The 19,305-nt window shown below is 41.6% G+C and overlaps 2 protein-coding genes and 1 long non-coding RNA gene across 5 annotated transcripts in view; 2 read left to right on the top strand and 1 right to left on the bottom strand.

The window, feature by feature from the left end:
• Positions 1–1,498: 1,498 nt before the first annotated feature.
• Positions 1,499–14,891, top strand: IER3IP1 (immediate early response 3 interacting protein 1). The gene is made up of 3 exons (XM_060310081.2): positions 1,499–1,682; positions 12,721–12,822; positions 13,705–14,891. The coding sequence occupies exons 1-3, from the start codon at positions 1,592–1,594 to the stop codon at positions 13,758–13,760; spliced, it is 249 nt and encodes an 82-aa protein (XP_060166064.1). The 5' UTR covers positions 1,499–1,591; the 3' UTR covers positions 13,761–14,891.
• LOC115859229 (uncharacterized) lies at positions 14,447–19,266 on the bottom strand. The gene is made up of 2 exons (XR_004041962.2): positions 18,961–19,266; positions 14,447–18,466 (listed from the first exon to the last, which is right to left on the bottom strand). It is a non-coding gene; the product is annotated as an uncharacterized lncRNA (long non-coding RNA).
• HDHD2 (haloacid dehalogenase like hydrolase domain containing 2) overlaps positions 19,065–19,305 on the top strand; it is a 40,446-nt gene continuing 40,205 nt past the window's right edge. The window contains exon 1 of one of the 3 annotated variants that reach the window (XM_030867870.2): positions 19,065–19,222. The gene's annotated coding sequence lies outside the window, so the exon portion shown is untranslated. Of the gene's footprint in view, positions 19,280–19,305 lie in introns of all 3 variants that reach the window. The other 2 variants (XM_060310077.2, XM_030867871.3) reach the window with 2 other exon arrangements.

Here is a 19,305-nt window from a genome sequence, read left to right as displayed (position 1 = left end):
AGGGAGTAGAAAGGGAGGTGAGCAGGGGCTCAGTAGAGTTGGGGAAGCGGAAAAATTACCAAGGGGTGGTCAGTGTAAATGCTGTGTCTATTAGCTGCAATTATCAAAATTAGGATTCTTCCTTCATACAGAGACTGGGAGACAGAGGCCCTATCCTTCCTGGTGATTACATTTTAAAGGAATGGCTTTCAGGTCCTTGAGAAAGACACCCATGAACTGTAGGAGCTCCATATATATCTCAAAGGCATAGAGGAAAGATTCACAATTGTAAATATATTTTAATAAATGCTCTAAGAAAGGATGGTCGGGGCCTATTTTCAGGAGTTGGGTAGAACAAACAGTACATTCTTTGGGGAGCCTTGAGCTTTTTAGGCAGGCACTTTAAGGGGGTCTAGGGTCATCCTAGGGATGACTTGAGCTGTTAGAAACTATGTTAAATTCTTTTAACATGGGGGTAGGGGAGTGGATGAAATCATTTGTGTTGAGAATCTGTAGTTTTTACAAGACAAGGTTGAAGTATGGTCGAGATGAGGGCTCAGAGGGCCTGCTAGAGTTTGATCAAGGAGAGAATGTTTCTCACTGAGTAATTTTAAGACATGTTGTATGGTCAGGCCACTCAAGATGGCTGTTCTCTTGCTCTCTGTACATCCCCTACTTGACCAGTGCCTGCTTCACCTATACCCTGCTTACATGACTGACCTTGATCTTCCTACATACTTGCCCCTTCCCCAGCTAGTGACTGTGCCTCACTGCCCCCCTATAACTGGTAATCTTCATGCTCCCCCACCCCAACCCCAAGAGCAAAAACTGCCACCATGTCCTGCCTGCCATGGGGTGTCGCTCCAGGACCTTGCTTCCGACATGTAGATCCTCCCCCCCATACACACCCCCCATCCATTAAATCATGTCTCTGTTGCTGACTCCGGGCTCTTCCTTTGGTCTTGAACCTGGACAACTACAGCCTTACAGGACGGTGGGGTACAGCCCAACACATGTTATTTTAGTTTAATTTTTAAAAAAACTTTATTTGCCAAAGCCTTCCTTTTTTCCATCTGTAAAATAGGAATTACTTATTAACATCTCATACAGCTCTTAGGAGCATCTAATGCAGCGCTGTCCAATAGAAGTATTGGACAAGACTCACATGCTATTATCAATAACCTCATAGACACAGTTTTTAAAAAGTATATAGAAATAAACAGTAAAAATTAATGTTAGTAATTATTTTATTTACCTAATATATTCAAAATATTTCAACTTGTAATCAACATTTTAAAATTATTGGGAGATTTTACGTTCTTGTTTTCGTCCTTTGTATTTTACATTTACAACACCTCAGTTCGGGCCAGCCACAATTCAAGGGTTCGGTACTTCTGGCTGCTGCATTGGACAGCGCAGCTCTACAGGCCTTGCTCATGTGAGCGTGGGGCGGGTCTTAGTCAGATGGGGGCGGGTCTTAGTCAGATCGGAGCGGAGCTTCTCAGAACGCGTTTTGGGCCTCGTCGGCTGCCGTAAGAAGTGCCGGCAGTGGTGGCGCCACGTTCCCTGTCGCGGAGGGAAGGGGATCGGTTGGGCCTCGGGGCGGTTGGCCATGGCCTTTACGCTGTACTCGCTGCTGCAGGCGGCCCTGCTGTGCGTCAATGCCATCGCCGTGCTGCACGAGGAGCGATTCCTCAAGAACAGTGAGTGGGGCCGCGGGGGCGGGCCGAGGGGGCGGCAGCGAGCTCCGGGGGCGCGGACCCGAGTCGGGCCGCGTGAGTGGACCATTTGGGCCGGGACAGACGGGCGGCCGAGGGCTCGCCTCTTGGGTGGGGAAGCCGAGCCACTTTTGTCTCACCAGTGGAGTGAAGATTGTTCAGTGGGGTGAAGATTGTTCAACAGACGCCCATTGTGTGTCGGACCCTGCGTTTCGGGATGGGGGGAGGCGGGGATGAGCCAGGAAACGCCCCTGCCTGCGTCCAGTTTAGGTTAGGAATTTGGTACCCTTCTCTGTGACCGCTTTTAATTGTCAAAAACCTGGGGTGTGAGTTTTCAGTGAACGAGGGAGGGGCGTGGCTCATTTTGGAGCGTAGGTAGTCAGAAGAATGAACTGATGGAAGGCCATAGGGGTTCCTGGGCTTTGGGGATAAGAGGAAAGGGGACGTGTTGGGGTTATCACGACATACAGTCATCCATGTTCCAAGAAAAGTTTATTCAGCACAGTTTATTGGGTGCCTAGGATGTGCCCGGCTAGAATCTGAGAATACAGAGAAGACAGAAGTTACGCGTACCGGGATCTCACAATCCAGCGACCTCTATGCCACCTGGGCAGACTGCTTTTTTCTGCATGAGGCACAATTACGGCAGGATACTGCGTGATGTGCATCACTTGTCACAGCGTACCAAATATGTCTGTGTAGATCACTGAAACTCAAACCCATGAGCAAGATTTATTGGTTTCATTTTTTCCTTCAGGAGAGATTTATTGAGCACATATTATGTGCCAGCTGAAACTGAGGTTAAAACAGTTGCCCTGCCCTCCTAATGAAAGTTAATCTAAATAAAAACTGAACAAGTACCAATAACAAGTATGCAGAATGTTACCAAACAGAAGTGCTGGGAGATACTAGCTTGTGAATCTTTGAGAGTTTGGAGGAAGTGTGTCTAACCCGAAATCAGATAAGTCAGTAAACATTAACTAGGTGAAGGGTCAGGAGGTGATGAGTAAGAGCTGGTGTGAAAATTGGTGTGGAAAGTTCGTAAGCAGGGCAGTAACATGACTTGATTTGTGTTATTTGCTGGTTACTGTGTGGAGAACAAACAGATCAGAAGTGTAGAAAAGTGGATGTGGAAAGCACCATTCCAAATAGGGCAAGTAGAGATGGTGGGTATAATATAAGTTGAATGGGTATAATAACAATAATGATACCTAACACTTAACACTTACCATGTGCCAGGATCTGTATCTAGTGCTTTCTACATATTAACTTGTGTAACCCTCACAACAACCCTATGAGACAAATACTGTTTTCATTCCTGCTTTACAGATGGGGACCAGAAACACAAAAGAGTTGGTAGCTTTCCAAAGATCACACAGCTAGAGAGCAGCAGAGTTAGGGTTCAGTTCAGGCAGTCTGACTCACGTTCATCTCTTCACCACTGTGCTATCCAGAAAAGTAGAAGGAATCACATTGTGGGTTGAATTGTATGCCCCTAAAAGATATATTAAAGTCCTAACCCTTGTTTCCTTTTTTGGAAATAACGTCTTTGCAGGTGAAATTAAGTTAAGATGAGGTCACACTGGAAAAGGATAGACCCTACGTGCAATGAGGTGTCCCTATGGGGAGAGAGAGATACAGGGACACACAGACACAGGGGGAAGAAGGCCATGTGACAACAGAGGCAGAGATGAGTGGTGCATCTGCAATCCAGAGAATGCCAAGGATTGCCAGTAACTACCAGAAGCTAGGAGAGAGGCATAGACATTATCCCAAGAGCCCCGAAAAGGAACCAACTCTGCCAACCGCTTGGTTTTGGACTTCTGGCCTCCAGAACTGTGAAAAAATAAACTTTCATTGTGTTAAGCCACATAGTTTGTGGCACTTTGATATAATAGCCCTAGGAAACTAGTACAAATCAGAAGATATTTTAAACGTAGAAAAGATAGAATTTACTGTTTGGACATTGGGAATGAGGAGAGAGGAAAAAGTCAAAGATCTCTCTTGGTTTTCTGGTTTAAGCAACTGAGTGAAGGGTAGTAGCTTTACTGAGTTGGCACTGGTGGAAAATTGGGGGTGGTGGTGCAGGTAACAAGGTGAAGAGATAAAGAAGTTTCGTACATGCTGAGATTGAGATTTCTGTGAGATACGCCAAGTGGAGATATAGAATAGTCAGTTGGACTTAAGTCCAGAGACCAGAAGCAAGAGCCAGAGTGGAGACTGAGATTTGAGTCTGTCAACCACAAATGATAAATTAAGCCATGTGAAGAGGTGAAATTGTTCAGGGAAGGAATAGACTACAAAGGAGAATTGTTGACCAGGACAGTCCTAAAATCTCTTCCAGTATTTAATGTTCTGGTAATGATAGAAGAGCTGACAGGAGAAATTGATGAGTGAGCAAAACAGAGAGATAGGGAAATCTAGACAGTGGGATTTCACAGAGGCCAAGGAGTGTTTGAAGCAGGAGAGAGAATACAACAGTGGAATGTTCTGAGAAGCCAAGCAAGATAAGGACTGAAAAGTGTCCTGAGGATTCAGGGTAGTAGAGGTCATTGGTGATTCTGTAAGAGCAGTTACAACAGTGGGTAAAATCCACATTGGAATGGGGTGGAGCGAGTGGAAAGTCATAGAATGGAGACAGCACAATTATCCAAATGTATCACTGAGTTGGAGGAAATGAAATGGTAGGTGGAAGGGGATGCAGATACATGTTTTTTGTTTTTTTGGTTTTTTTTGCGGTATGTGGGCCTCTCACTGTTATGGCCTCTCCCCCTGCGGAGCACAGGCTCCGGATGTGCAGGCTCAGCGGCCATGGCTCACGGGCCCAGCCGCTCCGCGGCACGTGGGATCCTCCCTGACTGGGGCACGAACCCGTGTCTCCTGCATCGGCAGGCAGACTCTCAACCACTGTGCCACCAGGGAAGCCCCAAAGATATGTTTTATGATTGTTTTGTTTTTTAGGTCTCAGCAGCGACAATGAGAACTGGTCAGGTCTCTTCAATAAGTCAATGCCATGAAATAAGTGGGGAGGAAGTGACCACTGAGGCAAATATACAAAATATAAAAAAAAACAAAAAGAGAGAGAGAGATGTAGGGAGATATTCATATGCAGCATGTGGACCTTGATTGAATTCTAGTTCAAACATATCAACTGTAAAAAATATTTTGGGGGGCTTCCCTGGTGGCGCAGTGGTTGAGAATCTGCCTGCCAATGCAGGGGACCCGGGTTCGAGCCCTGGTCTGGGAAGATCCCACGTGCCGCAGAGCAACTAGCCCCGTGAGCCACAATTACTGAGCCTGAGTGTCTGGAGCCTGTGCTCCACAACAAGAGAGGCCGAGACAGTGAGAGGCCCGTGCACCGCGATGAAGAGTGGCCCCCACTTGCCCCAACTAGAGAAAGCCCTCGCGTAGAAACGAAGAGCCAACACAGCCATAAATAAATAAATTAATTAATTAAAAAAAATATATTTTGGTAACATTTGAAGAAATTTGAGTATGGAGTAGATACTAGATGATATTAAGGAATCACTGTACATCTTGTTAGTGTGATAAAAATGCATACTGAAATATTTCAGTACCAGTAATTTATTTTTAAAGTAATCAAGCAGAAAGAAAGATGAAGCATGTAGGCAAAAAATCAATAATTATTAAATCTGAGTGATAAGTATGTTTTAAAACTTTCATAATTAAAGGTTAGAAAAGGAATTGCTAAGGGAAAAGATCTAGTAATGCGAGAAAAATAAAAGGTACCGGAGAGAAAAGAGGTAATTGATAACTCAAGGATTCTGAGAAGGTGGATAGGGATGGGTCCAAAGGCACAGATGGAGGAGATGGCATTAAGTGGGAGGTGGGATACTTTCTTCATTGAAAAAGGAGGAAGGATTAGCTGGAGAAGGAGGAGGTTCCCAAATTTGGTGGCAGGAAGTTTTTCTTCATTCCTTATAACAAATAGGCCAGTCACCGTGAGCTAGGTGGAAAAGATGTAGCAGTGAGCATAACACAGTATCTTTGTTCTCATATCTTAGAGTCTAATTATACAGATACTTGAGTCTAAGATAAATGCTTTGAAGGAAGAGAACTGGGTGAGAACCATGGGAATATAACCTCCTGGTTGAATCAGAACAGCATCAGTTCTTAAGGAAATAGCATTTAAAGCTAAGTCCTGGAATAGGAATAGGAATTAGCCTATTTTTAGGTACCTTTAAGGCTTCAAAGTAGAGATATCATGTAGGCATTTGCATATACAGGTCTGGTGCCCAGAAGGGAGGAGGTCTGGGAAGGATTTACACGTGGGGATTTTTGGTGTTGGCTGGTAATTTGAAACCATTGGAATGAAGTCTATTTCTCAGAGGGAGAAGAGGTTCAAGGATTGAGTCCTGAGATTACTCATTCCTGTCAGGGTTCTTGGTTGCAAGCAATAGAAGCTGACTCTGCCTGATTAAACAGAAAGAAATTTACTAAAAGGTTGTTGGACAATAGAACAATGGAGCAGAGTGGAGAATCCAAATACAGACACATATTTATATGGACACTTAATTTATGATAAAGTTAACAGTAGAGTGTGATAGAAAGGATGGTCCTTCAATAAATGATTCTAGGTTAACTGGATATTCAAAAAGAAATAAGTGAATCTTGACCGTCTGTCTCTGGCTAAACACATAAGCCAATTGCAAGAGCATTGTAGATCTAAATGAGAAAGGTAAAACAAAGCTAGAAGGAAACAAACTTTTTCTGAAAGGGCCATATTATAAAAATAGTAGGCTTGGGCTTCCCTGGTGGCGCAGTGGTTGAGAGTCTGCCTGCCATTGCAGGGGACACGGGTTCGTGCCCCGGTCTGGGAAGATCCCACATGGCACGGAGCGGCTGGGCCCGTGAGCCATGGCCACTGAGCCTGCACATCCGGAGCCTGTGCTCCGCAACGGGAGAGGCCACAACAGTGAGAGGCCCGCATACCGAAAAAAAAAAAAAAAGTAGGCTTTTGCAGGCCAGGTGACAGAACTGAGGCTATTAAGCGGGTATCTATATAACCATTTATAAATGTGAGACATCATTCTTTTCTCTCCCAGCTTTGAGATCTAATTGACAAATAACATTGTCTAAGTTTAAGATGTACATGTGATGATTTGATACACGTATATATTGCAAAATGCTTACCACAGTAAGGCTGGTTAGCATATCCTTCACCTCACATAATTATCATTTTGTTGTTAATGTTGTTGTGGTGAGAACATTTAAGATTTACTCTCAGAGCAACTTACAAGTAAACAGTGTTGGATCACCATGCTGTACAGTAGATCCCCAGAGCTTATTCATCTAATAACTGAAAATTAGTGCCTTTTGACCAACATCTCCCCATTTCCCCTACCACTCCACTCCTGGCAACCACCATACTACTCTCACTTTCTATGAGTTTGATGGTTTTAGATCCCACGTATAAGTGAGATAAATACGGTACTTGTCTTCCTCTGAGTTATTTCACTTAGCATAATGTCCTCAAGGTCCATCTGTGTTGTCACATATGGCAGGTTTTCCTTGTTTATGGCTGAATAATATTTCATTATATATGTACACAACATTTTCTTTATCCATTCATCTGTCACTGGACACTTAGATTGTTTCCATGTCTTGGATATTGTGAATAGTGCTGAAGTGAACATGGGAGTGCAAATATCTCCTCGAGATAATGACTTCATCTCTTTTGGAAAAGTACCCAGAAATGGGATTGCTGGATCATATAGCAGTTCTATTATATTTTAAATTTTTTGAGGAACCTCCATACTGCTTTCCATAGTGGCTGTACTAATTTACATTCCTGTCAACAGTGCACAAAGGTTCCCTTTTTTCACATCCTTGCCAGCATTTATTGTCTCTTGTCTTTTTGGTAATAGTCATTCTAACAAGTGTGACGTGATATTTCATTGTGGCTTTGATTTACGTTTTTCTGATGAATAGTGATGTTGAGCACCTTTTCGTGTACTTGTTGGCCATTTTTATTTCTTCTTTGGAAAAATACCTAATCAAGTCCTCTGCCCAGTTTTAATCAAATTATTTGGAAATGCAATTATTAATGGAAAACACCTCCACAATGGTAGTGTGAGAACCTCCACTGGACCCTCTTTCCAATAAAACAACTATAACTAGTGAAAATTATTTTAAAAACGAACATTTGAAGTCTCTGGGAACTGTCATAAGAGTGTACACCAAATGAAGAAACTTTTTTTTTTCCCCCAAGAAAATCTATTAAAGCTCAGTAAGAGCAGTGAGAATCTCTGGCATTTGGGCCACAACCAGCTCTTCCTTCTCTCCAACACACACACACACACAAAGCAAATGATAAAGATTACAGTGAAAATTAATGGAATACAGAGTAGAAAAACAATAGAATTAACAAAACTAAAAGCTAGTTCTTTCAGAAGATCAACAGAATCGGCAAACATTTAGCTAGACCAAGAAAAAAGGAAAGGAGACTCAAATTACTAAAATAATGCCTGTGATGACCTTGATTTACTTCATTTCTTTGACTGGCTAACTCTTCAGCCTATCCTTTAAGGCCTACTTCTGGCATTTGCCTTTCCCAGAAACCATCTCTGACCCATTTTGTGGGTAATATACCACTGCAGTTTCTTTTCTGTCTCCTCCAGTAGACTGACAACAAGGGTCCTTTCATCTTTACAATTCACTCCATCAGTCAATGAATGTTTTCTAAATAACTTTATGTTCCCATTGTCATATTCTTGTGATTCTTGACCTGAGAGCTATTATATTTATACACATAGGTTAGCCATCATCTTGGCAGTAGTGCAGAGAACGTGTTGTTTCTTTTAGTGCTCCACAATGATGCTTTATGTACAAGAAAAAAATCATATAGTGGATTTATCTATTTATTTATCTATTTATTTATTTTTGGCTGTGTTGGGTCTTCGTTGCTCTGCATGGGCTTTCTCTAGTTGGGGCGAGCGGGGGCTTCTCATTGCGGTGGCTTCTCTTGTTGTAAAGCATGGGCTCTAGGTGTGGTGTGGGCTTCAGTAGTTGTGGCATGCAGGCTCAGTACTTATGGCTCGCGGGCTTAGTAGTTGTGGCTCACGGGCTTAGTTGCTCCGCGGCATGTGGGATCTTCCCAGACCAGGGCTCGAACCCGTGTCCCCTGCATTGGCAGGTGGATTTGTAACCACTGCACCACCAGGGAAGTCCCACTCCTTTTTTATGTCCCCTTTTTTTATGGCATCTTGTTCTCTGGGGTTTATAGCTACAGTAGTTGTTCTCTCTCTAAGGATGTTTGTTTTTTTAAAAAATGAACTCCTACTTCTTGCATTGTCTCTTCCTCAAAGTCTTCTTTTCTGGTTTTGTTCTGTCTTTCCACGTTAAGAATTGTTCCCTCTTGACTGTCAGTTCATTCTAAAGAGTAAAGCACTGAGAGGCTCTTAGGAAGCTCTGTGTATGTGGTTGGGATTTGCTCACCAGTGGGCCTCTCTGTAAGTTCGCTGTCTCATTAAAGCCCTGAGTATGTCAGTATCTGAAGTCTTCTTGGGCAGCTGGTCAATTTCCAGAGTAATTTTACAACTTCCTGTCTGCAGAATATAAGTGTTCTTATTTCCAGGCTTATGTGAGACACAAGCAAGGAAAGTGGGCAGGAGTTCGACACTTGGTTTGCAGACTTTAATTCAATCCACCCTCCCTAGATGTCCCCAGGTCCAGAGCTTCCATGCTTCAGTCTCTGCTGAGAGTAAACCTCCTGTCTTCTGAGGGTGTAAGAGAGGGAAATTCTTCCTATCAGTTCAGTTTAGGGAAGGGGATGGGATGGGAGGGGAAGGAGGAGCGGCGCTAACTGCTCTTGTGGAGACTTTTCAATTAGTCCTCCGGTGTCTCAGCTTTGTTGCCCTCACTGGCATTTTGAAGTTTCTTTCAAGTTTCCAGGGTTCTCAGCACGATTCACCTCAGTTTTTTATTGTGTGCTCCCTGGATGTTTAGGTTTCAGCCTTCTCTGTTAAGTCAGTTATTCTTCCCTTTATTTTTTATTTATTTATTTTTGCGGTACACGGGCCTCTCACTGTTGTGGCCTCTCCCATTGCAGAGCACAGGCTCCGGACACGCAGGCCCAGTGGCCATGGCTCACGGGACCAGCCGCTCCGCGGCATGTGGGATCTTCCCGGACCGGGGCACATACCCGCATCCCCTGCATTGGCAGGCGGACTCCCAACCACTGCACCACCAGGGAAGCCCTAATGTCATTTTTAGTAGGGTTTCAGGAGAAAGCTAAGATAAAAGTGTGTATCCATTGATGGGGTTCAGGACGTGCTACCCCCAAATAAGGCACCGTGGCATGTTGAATATCTTAAGCTGAAGGAGTTAGAGAAAACACCAGAATCAGAGAGGTCACTCCGCCCTCCTCCCTCCCTGGCCCTTCTTTCTTGAAAGCAGGAGATAAATCTCCCGTGTGAAAGGTATCCTTCCTGTACCAGGAGGAAAGGAGACACTCTTATCACCAGAGACAGGGAATTTAGGGCCAGGAAGACTGTATAAACAGACATTATTGCATTTCCTACCTATAGCCCAAACCCCTTTGTTTTGTTAATTCTTCACAAATTTGTTCTTTTGTCTAAAAGGTAGAAAAACTTCCTGCTTTGGTCAGTTTTTCAGATCTTCATTTTCTTGTGAAGACTCCCGGGTACATGTAAAAACTTAATAAAATTTGTGTGCTTTTCTCCTGTTAATCTGTCTTTGTCAGTTTAATTTTCAGACCTAGCCAGGGACCCTAAGAGGGTCAAGGAAAACTTTCTCCTTCGTTACAGTAACCAATATGTTTAACCAAAACCAGGCTGCTTTCTTATTGTGCAGAGTTGTTAAGTAGGTTTATATGAGTAAGACTAAACTGGTTTGGAAAATGATACACCAGGTGGTGGTGGTCATTTTGTGTTTTATGTCCTTCTAGAGACACTATTATGAAATAGTTTTTACCACATTATAAGTAGTTAAAGGCTGGTACTACACCTTTGAACTTAGATTACAAAAAGAGGACTGCCATGTAGTGGAGAATGCTGATTGAGCTCCCTGGAAGAGCGAGACAGGTATGTGGGAGAAAGAACTTACAGTAGAACTTGTTATATGGTAAAAGTCAGCGTTGGAGAAACAGCGTAAGTGTATTTGCTTGTCGGAGACAGAAGTAGATGCAGAAGTAGGAAGCAAGATGCAGGTGTATCTTCTGAGATTGTTTTTATCTTGGAGAGATGTGTACATTTCATATTGGAGGATTTCTTCCTCCCTCCCGCAAAGCTACAATTGAATGATTGGTTACACTTCGTGTGCCTTTAAAATAAAGAAACATGTTTCTTTGGAAGTTTTATCTGCAATTCTAGGATTTACCTTATCTTTCTTTATTCCAAAATTAACTTGGTCTGCTATAAATTCAGTTTAATTCCACAAACATTTACTAAGTACTTGCTCTGGGTGGGGGAGAGGGGAAAGGTAAAGACAGACTAAATTCAGTTCCTGTCTTCCAGGAATTTATAATGTAACTTACAATCAGTAGTTACTATTTGGGGAGCAAAGAGTAAAGGTTTATTATGGCATGGGAGGGAATTAGGAAAGGCCCTGACATTGAAGTCAGATAAACCTAGATTCAGAAGCTGCCTTTAACATGTATAGCAATTAGTGGGTAATTGAGTAACCACTAGTTACTCGGAGGGTTGTAGTATGATACAAGGCTAGCATGTCAATTTAAGGAGTTTCTAACTTCACTCAGTAGGCAATGGGAATCATCACACATTGTGAGCTAGAAAGATCTGACACTTTAAGGGAGAAAGAAGTCGAGAGGAAATTGCAGAGGCATCTGTTGAGAGTCTGGCAAGAGATAGTAGAGGCTGTGGTATTAACCACTGTGATAGAAGTTGTGCTGCGGGAGCTCAAAAAAGAGTGACAGCCCTGTGGATGGGGAAGGCTGTAAGCACAAGTGAGCTAGGCCTTGAAGGGTGAGTGGGAGTGAAAACACATCAGCTCTGCTGTGAACTTGAATTTTACATTAGTTTTATACCACAACATATCTCAGTGTTGATGTGACCAAAAAATTTAAAAAAAACAAGCAACCGTTATTTAACCTTTATTTCAACCAAGTAAAAGTTGATTAAACAAAGTGAAATCTTGTTACCTGATACATGGTTCTTTCATGTATAAAATAAAAACTTGTTCTGTCTTCAAGTTTAAGGGTTAACATGTCAGGAATTAATTAAGCCCTGTAGTTATATGAGAGTAAAAAAATACAGTCATGTGAGATATGAAAAGTGGACCTGAAATGAGGACAAGAGAAGGACGTTGCAGAAATGAGGACATGTAAGCCTCTAGAAGAATGCGTAAGGCAATAAAAAAAGAATTAGCAGATAAAGGTAAAGAAATAATGATTTATATTATCAGGAAAATGATAGAAGGTAAAAGACTCATTTACTGAAAATAAGTGGGGTTAGGGTTAGATAATAGGCTAAATTCCTTACCTCAAAATTGAGAAATGAAGAGGAATGATCAAGTTAAAAAGATGTGCCTCTGTTGTCGGGTTAGAGCATGCTATGAAGGCGTAACCAAGCTGCGACCACGTTTACATTAACATTTCCCCAGGTGAACAGATAGTGAAGCTCAGCTGCAACACTTTTATACTGATAATTACTTCGGGTTTTATGAATTCTGAATTGAGCTAATTATTCAACTTGACAATATGCTTTGGTTTTCAATTCTGACCTGAAAAATATTGTTTGTTAGTTTAGAAAAAGAGAAAGAAAACAATCAGGGTGTCACAACAGTCATCTTTACTGAATACAGTGCCATGGAAGAATTTATTAGACTGGTTTATTTTATAAAATCAAAATCGAAATTAAATGAGTTTGTGCTGCTTATCAAAAGTAAAAAATATACTCAAGTTTTTAAGTCATATAATTTATGTCTAACAAGGCTCAAAATCATCTTTAGAAGGTGACTAATGAGGGAGCAAGGTGAGTGCATAATAAATTTTATCACAGCTAATCATCTTTATATTATGCAGTTGGCTGGGCAACAGACCAGGGAATTGGTGGATTTGGAGAAGAGCCAGGAATTAAATCTCAGCTAATGAACCTTATTCGATCTGTGAGAACTGTGATGAGAGGTAAGAAGAAAAACTAGTGGAACGCTCTTAATTTTGTGGTTTGATTTAAGTAGCAAAACTTCCAAGTGTGAATGCCATTTTTGTAGTGGGAACTTTTTTCTATAATATTTAACTTGGCTTTACTGCTTAAAAGTTACTAGTTTCTTTCCTAGCTTGCCTCTTATTTTTATCTAAGCCACTTGATGCAGATGGAATGCTCAGTGATGTAATATTTGTATGCTACCTGTATGTCACCTCTCAGAGTTGAAAGACAACGGTGTTCTTACCTTTTAGAAATTCTTTTGCTTCTAAGTAGAGAAGTCATCTGAGTCCTGTAAGACTTTCAAGAGAAAAATACAGGTCCCATTATCTGCTATTTTTATTAGAAAATATTTTAGAGCAACTCAAGAATTCAAAACCTTTTATTTAAAACCATTAAAATTAGGGTCTCTCTCTCTCTCTCTCTGTCTCTGTTAGCTGATTTCATCACAGCTTTGGGTAGAATGATAAGTTTCATTCTTAATTTAGTGATGAAGCAACAGAATCTTCTTTGCACTGTATCTCTACTGTCAGTTGTCACTGGCAGCCATGTGGGTCTACTTCTGCCTGGGTCCAGTATGCTTTTGTGTTCCCAGAGCTGCACCAGCACTATCCACAGATGACTTTATATTGATCTTGTACCAGTGTGACCCTTATCCCCAGTCACACAAGCCCACTTTACAATAAGTTTTGGATTTTATGATCTAATGCATGTTTGAATGTTACTTTGTTATAAGGATTTGCAATGTGATTCTGATGACATACTGTATTTCCATCCTTCCTGGATGCTAGTAAAACTATGTCTTCATTTTTTTCTGATTTTTTTTAGTAATAAAAAACTGTTTTGTTTTTTTTTCTTTGCAGTGCCATTGATAATAGTAAACTCAATTGCGATTATATTACTTTTACTATTTGGGTGAAGATCAATGGGGGAAATGGAGACTCAGGAGAAGAGCTGCCAGCAGAAGTTATTACTTCAGTCTTTATTGGAACATACGTATCTTAGCTGGCTGACCTTGGACTTGACAAAAATGTAAACCTGCCAATAAAACCAGAGTCCCTATTTATCTGATTTTTTTAAATGTTGCACTTATAGTTTTATTGCAAAAAGATCAGATCATCAGAGGCCAGATTGAAATACATTTGATTGCTGACTGCTGATAAAAGTTCATGCTATGGTAAAGATTGTTAAAAGGGTGCAGGACTGTCACTTCTGTGTTTTTAGAGGTTTCTTTCTTTGACTTCTCAGGGATGAATTTTTTTTTCAAAGTTCCTTGTGACTTAGCTATGATGTAAGAATGATTATCCTCCTAGATAAAATTTAAAGGATTTTTAAAATATAAAATGTTAGATAGGAAATTTGGATTATTTTATTTTGAACTCTTTGGTTAAATATTTTGTCTGTATACTGTCTCAGCTATGAAAAATTCAAATTCATAGTAACTATTGAAGAGCAATACTCTGATTTCTGGGAGAATTCTAACTTTGTAAGTCGGTTAGTCACATGATGATTGTGTTTTTAAGTTTTAAGTTCTTTTCATGCCTTTGTATTTTATTAATTGGCCTGAATGATGAGACCAGGTCAGTATCTACGTATTTCCATAGGTAAAAAAAAAATCTGTATAGAAAAGTCTATGCCCTTTTTAACAATGATGACTTATTTTTTAAAATCAGCATAAATAGCAGGCTGCAGGAGCAATCCTAAACAATCACCATTAAACCATACTACGGAAGAAGACTTTATTGTGAAGCATTTACCTCCCCAAATCAGCACGTTTCCGTTTCTCGGAGTAGCACATTAAGGGGTGTGATTTGTAATTCTTCATTCTGTCAGTCAGTAGAGCATTCATGGTGGATAAATTGTCTTTTGTTTTTTTATGTCTTAGACCATCCCATATTTGCTTATCCCATAATACTGTTTTATGCAGAAAGATTAAAACAATGTAAATGATTTTTCTGGGAAGTATTAGTTATAATATTTTAAAGGGGGTGGAATGGAATCTTTGTCTATAGGAGAACATTTGTAAATAAAGTTCAATTTCCAAGTCAAACACTTGTTTTTGTACTTCAGTATATAACCTGTCTGTTAATTAATTTCATTTCGTGTGCAACACATATATGTTCTTTGCTGTAAAATCACTGAGCACAGATTTAATGAAAGTAAACATTCACATTCCTTTTTTTTTTTCTTCAATGAATTAACAGAATTGCTGACATATATCAGGAAGACTCGCGAGCAATTTTGATTCTATGACTTAAGTTACTTCTAAAACTTTGGAGCAGGTATTGGATTCCTATTGGCCACGCCTGAGCTGGAGATGGAAGAGCGGAAGATCTCTGAGCAGGGGGGCCTTGCAGCTGAACCAAAGAAATGTACCAGGGATCCTAAGTTGATTACTTGGCTCATGGGAGTAACTAATGTATTTGGCACTTAAAGGCAATGTTCTTTTGGCCTTAGAAGGATCTGATGCACAAGTTCAAGTTTAAGCTGCTGAACAGATTGAAAAGTAGGAGTTAGTTGAGGGCACTCCTGTTTCTCCACAGGCAGTGAGCCATATAGAATTTTAAAAAGAAAGAAAAGAGAGACCTTGGCCTGATACCATTTTCATTAAGACATTACAACACACCTTTATATTCATTAATTGTCGGAATACTGTCCAAGTTCACACTCCAATTGAGAGCAGTCATATTAGGGCAGGAACAGAGTTTTCTGTAGCAAAGTGGTTCTGAGGAAAGTGCAGCATGGACATCAAAATATTTCATCTCTAAAGGACTCTTACACAGTTCCAACTTTACTGTGCCTGAAGACAGGTCTCTAAGCTTTCACAGGTTAACCCTGGTTTATCCAGAGAAGTTGCAATTCAGTAACGATAGCATCTTGTTTTAGTAGATAGTAACTTAAGTGCCTGCCTGCCTGCCAACATCTTTCCCCTTAGCCATTATCAGGATTAACAATTTGTGATTATTCTGGACTCCAAATATCTGTGGTGTTAATGGTCCTGTGTATTCTGACCCTGCCCTGTGTCTATATGCCTATGACCTGTGGTGAAGGCTCTTGGCTGTAGTGTGTACATACTCAAATTCATACCCTAGTCCTTAATCAAGTACAGTGGTTTTCAAACTTTGATTGTTAACAGAACTGGATTTTCAAAAGAATAGTAACATAGAAGTGTAATCATCCGATACCTAAAATAGATGGGAGCAGGTCCATATATCAGTTGAAGCGGGAATGGGACCCATAGGCCCACTGTTCAGCCTCCACCTCACTCTTAACAAGCTTCCTAAGGCACTTCCACGAAACCCTAAGCTTTCAAAAACATGGTTATGAAGTATCTTTTTTTAAAAAAATCCTTGCTTTAGGTAGAGTAGGCACGGTGATCTGTGCTCTATAGATATTTGCAATCACTTGTGTGTATATGTGTGTGTACTCATGAAATGACCTGAGACAAAGCAATACATCTGAGTAAAATAGGAGGCAGGATATTGCTAGTATGCTAGCCAGAACCTTTTATCATATGACTTAAATAAACTTCTTAAGACCTCAGTTGTTTTTGGTTCCTTCCTCTGTAAAATTAGTCAATGACTGTTTTAGAACAGAAGTCTGCTCCAGATTATACATATATATATATATATATATATATATATATATAATTTCCAGGTCACTGACCTTTGATCCTAGATCAAAGAGATGTTCTTCTGAAGTAAAATGTTTTTGGTGAAATAAATTACTTTCTTACTGACAGCTTCAAAGTTATTACCAATAATAAAATTTTGATACCAACCAAAATGGAAATCTTTTTTGCTAAAATTTTCCTTGGCCCCTGATTGGTCATTAGATGTCAGATATAGTGAAAACATCTGTGCAAGGACCTGGGACACACAGTGGGCAGTGTCCACCGATACTAATGATCAAGGTAAGTTATGGAATTCTACTCTTTTTGTTTTAGTTCTGATACTGTTTTCTTTACACCTCCGCTCCTCCTCTGGGTTCTTTTATTTATTTATTTACTTATTTATTTATTTATCCTCTGGGTTCTTTAACCCATCTTTTTCTTTCTAAAGTTCTCCTTCTGAGGTCCCATCCCATCTTTACTCATTTTGCCCTTTGGCAGGCAAAGCCATTTGAGTCTTTTGGTAAGGAGGAAGCCATTAGTCATGTTCCATCATTCCACATCACAGTGAATGACACCATACTACCCAATTGCCCAAACCTGGAACCTAATAATTATCTTGATGCCTTCCTCTCCCTTACCCTTAATCTAATTTACCACCAATTTCTCTTACCTCCTAAAGATTTCTTAAATTTGTTTTGTTTGCTTTGTTTCCACACTTTTTAGTTTAAGCATCTCTCTGTGGCCCTGCAATAGATTCTTATCTGGTCTCACACAGAGATTTAGTTACTCACATTTTGGCATCTCTCCCATCTGTTCTCCATATTGCAGCCAGAGTAAACATTTAGAAAAATGCATGTCTTAATATTACCCACCTTGGGTGGTGTTTTAATCTGGTCAAAGACAGCTCCTAATTCTGAAGGGGAAACTAGGATCAGTTTCGGTTTCCTTCAACCAAGTAGGCCCTCAAACAGAAAACTTAGACTTAGTAAATATAAGACGAAAACAACCTCCAGACCCAGTGAGGAGGAAAAGCAAAGGGTCCCTAGTCCAGGGACCAGGAAGTGTTATAGCTTACAACATGGCTGACTGCAGCAGCGGGCAGAGGGGATGTTGGTAAATGAGTCCCCAGTCAAGGGCAGATCAGCAGTTTTGTCAAGGGGTTCCATAGGTGTAAACTAGAGCCTGTATTCTATTATGTCAGACTGCTCCTGAAAGCTTTTCATTTCGTCATTTTCATATAGAGTGCATAGGATGACCGTCTCTGCACTCAAGGGGTTTAATTTATTTGGATCAAAGGGAGACAAGTGGAGACTCCCAACATGAGTGTGGGAAGGGAGCAGTGAGGGAGGTGGTACTATGTATCCCAAGATATTGCTCCCCTAGGGATAACAGGCAAGACCTGTGGTAGCTGTCCGTCAGGGTAGGAAACTTGACAGCGTAAAGTTTTGGAATAGCTGATGCAAGAAAAGACGGACACTGCTGCCAGTGGTAGTGGTTAATAAAAGACAGCAATAAGTGCCAGATGCTGTTCAAGTAGGAAAGCAGGAAATGACTTCAGAGATTGGGTGTTTCAAGGGAAGTATCAAGGAGATGACTTCTGAGATAGCCCTCGAGAATGGGTGAGACGTGTAAGGGAGAACAAACCTGACTCCATATTGGATCTGTTCCTTTAATCTTTAATCTGTGTGCTCTGTTGTCTGTTCTTAGTTATGGTGACTCTGCACCTTTGTAAAGGAATGTTGCCCATAGCCTGAAATACAGCCCATTCTCAAGGCTCTGCCTCCCAGGCTCATCCTTTAAAGCAGGGGTCCTGGTCCTTGGCCTGTCAGGGAGCGGGCTGCACAGCAGGAGGTGAGCGGTGGGCGAACGAGCGAAGCTTCATGTGCCTCTCCCCATCGCGTGCACCAGTCCCCCGCCACCCTGTCGGTGGAAAAACTGTCTTCCACGAAACTGGGTCCCTGGTGCCAAAAAGGTTGGAGACCAGTACTTTAAAGGTGTCATACTTTTCATTCCTGTAAAGATAAAAAGTTGCAGAACAGAGGATAACATCTGTCTTCTTGAAGGTTGACAGGAACATGGTGACCTGACTTAAGTGGACAGCTAAAAGAACAAAGGATTATCACATCCCCTCTGGGGTCTGGCTGGCACCAAGAAGTCTGCAGCAACCAGCCACACCACCCTCCTTTCAGTGTAAAATAAGCCTTGAATTACAACTCAGGCGGGTCTTTGGGACACCAGTCTGCCACCTTCTCAGTCTGCTGGCTTTCCAAATAAAGTCACCGTTCCTTGCCCCAATACCTCTTTTTGCCCCGTTGTGAGGACTGGAAAACAGAAGTGGTGGAGTGCGCAAGGGTGGCGGCAAAGAAAAGTAATAATACTCGGTCTGACAACACTGCAGTGGAATGAGAAACTGCTACTGAGCAAAGGCAAAAGTTTTTGTTTTTCCTGCTGCAACCAGGCCCAGTAGGCCCCGCCCTTGAGGGAGCAGGTCTCGATAATAACTTACCGTTCTGTTACACGGTGAGGAAGGAGCAGTACTAGACCCCGTAGTTGGTCTTCGAAACCGGAAAGTAGCCCTGGACGGATGGGGCGGAGACATGTGCGGAGAGGCGGGACTTCCGGCACGGCCCTTGGGCCAGTTTCCGGCGTCCTCAAGCAGCCGCTGCGGCCCCTTTTTCCCCGCCAAGGATACTGCGGAGCGGAGCTTCTCTGCTGGCTTCTCTGCTAGCAGGGCGTTTGCCTTTGCTGAGGACGGCGTGCGGAGCCCGGTGAGGAGCCGCACTGGGACAGGCGAGCGCCCGCCTATCTGGAGGCTACATTTCTTTGTGAGCTGGCTGGGGACACACCGGTT

This window comes from Globicephala melas, chromosome 13 (assembly GCF_963455315.2).
Source record: "Globicephala melas chromosome 13, mGloMel1.2, whole genome shotgun sequence".
Taxonomy (NCBI): Eukaryota; Metazoa; Chordata; class Mammalia; order Artiodactyla; family Delphinidae; genus Globicephala; species Globicephala melas.
This window is presented reverse-complemented; position numbering and strand designations above follow the sequence as displayed.

What these genes read in the sequence shown, in the direction of transcription:
- IER3IP1 (XM_060310081.2), top strand. Translation starts at nt 1,592, where the DNA reads ATGGCCTTTACGCTGTACTCGCTGCTGCAGGCGGCCCTGCTGTGCGTC. An exon ending in GGAGCGATTCCTCAAGAACA is followed by an intron (nt 1,683 to 12,720) that starts GTGAGTGGGGCC and finishes TATATTATGCAG; the next exon opens with TTGGCTGGGCAACAGACCAG. An exon ending in TGTGAGAACTGTGATGAGAG is followed by an intron (nt 12,823 to 13,704) that starts GTAAGAAGAAAA and finishes TTTTCTTTGCAG; the next exon opens with TGCCATTGATAATAGTAAAC.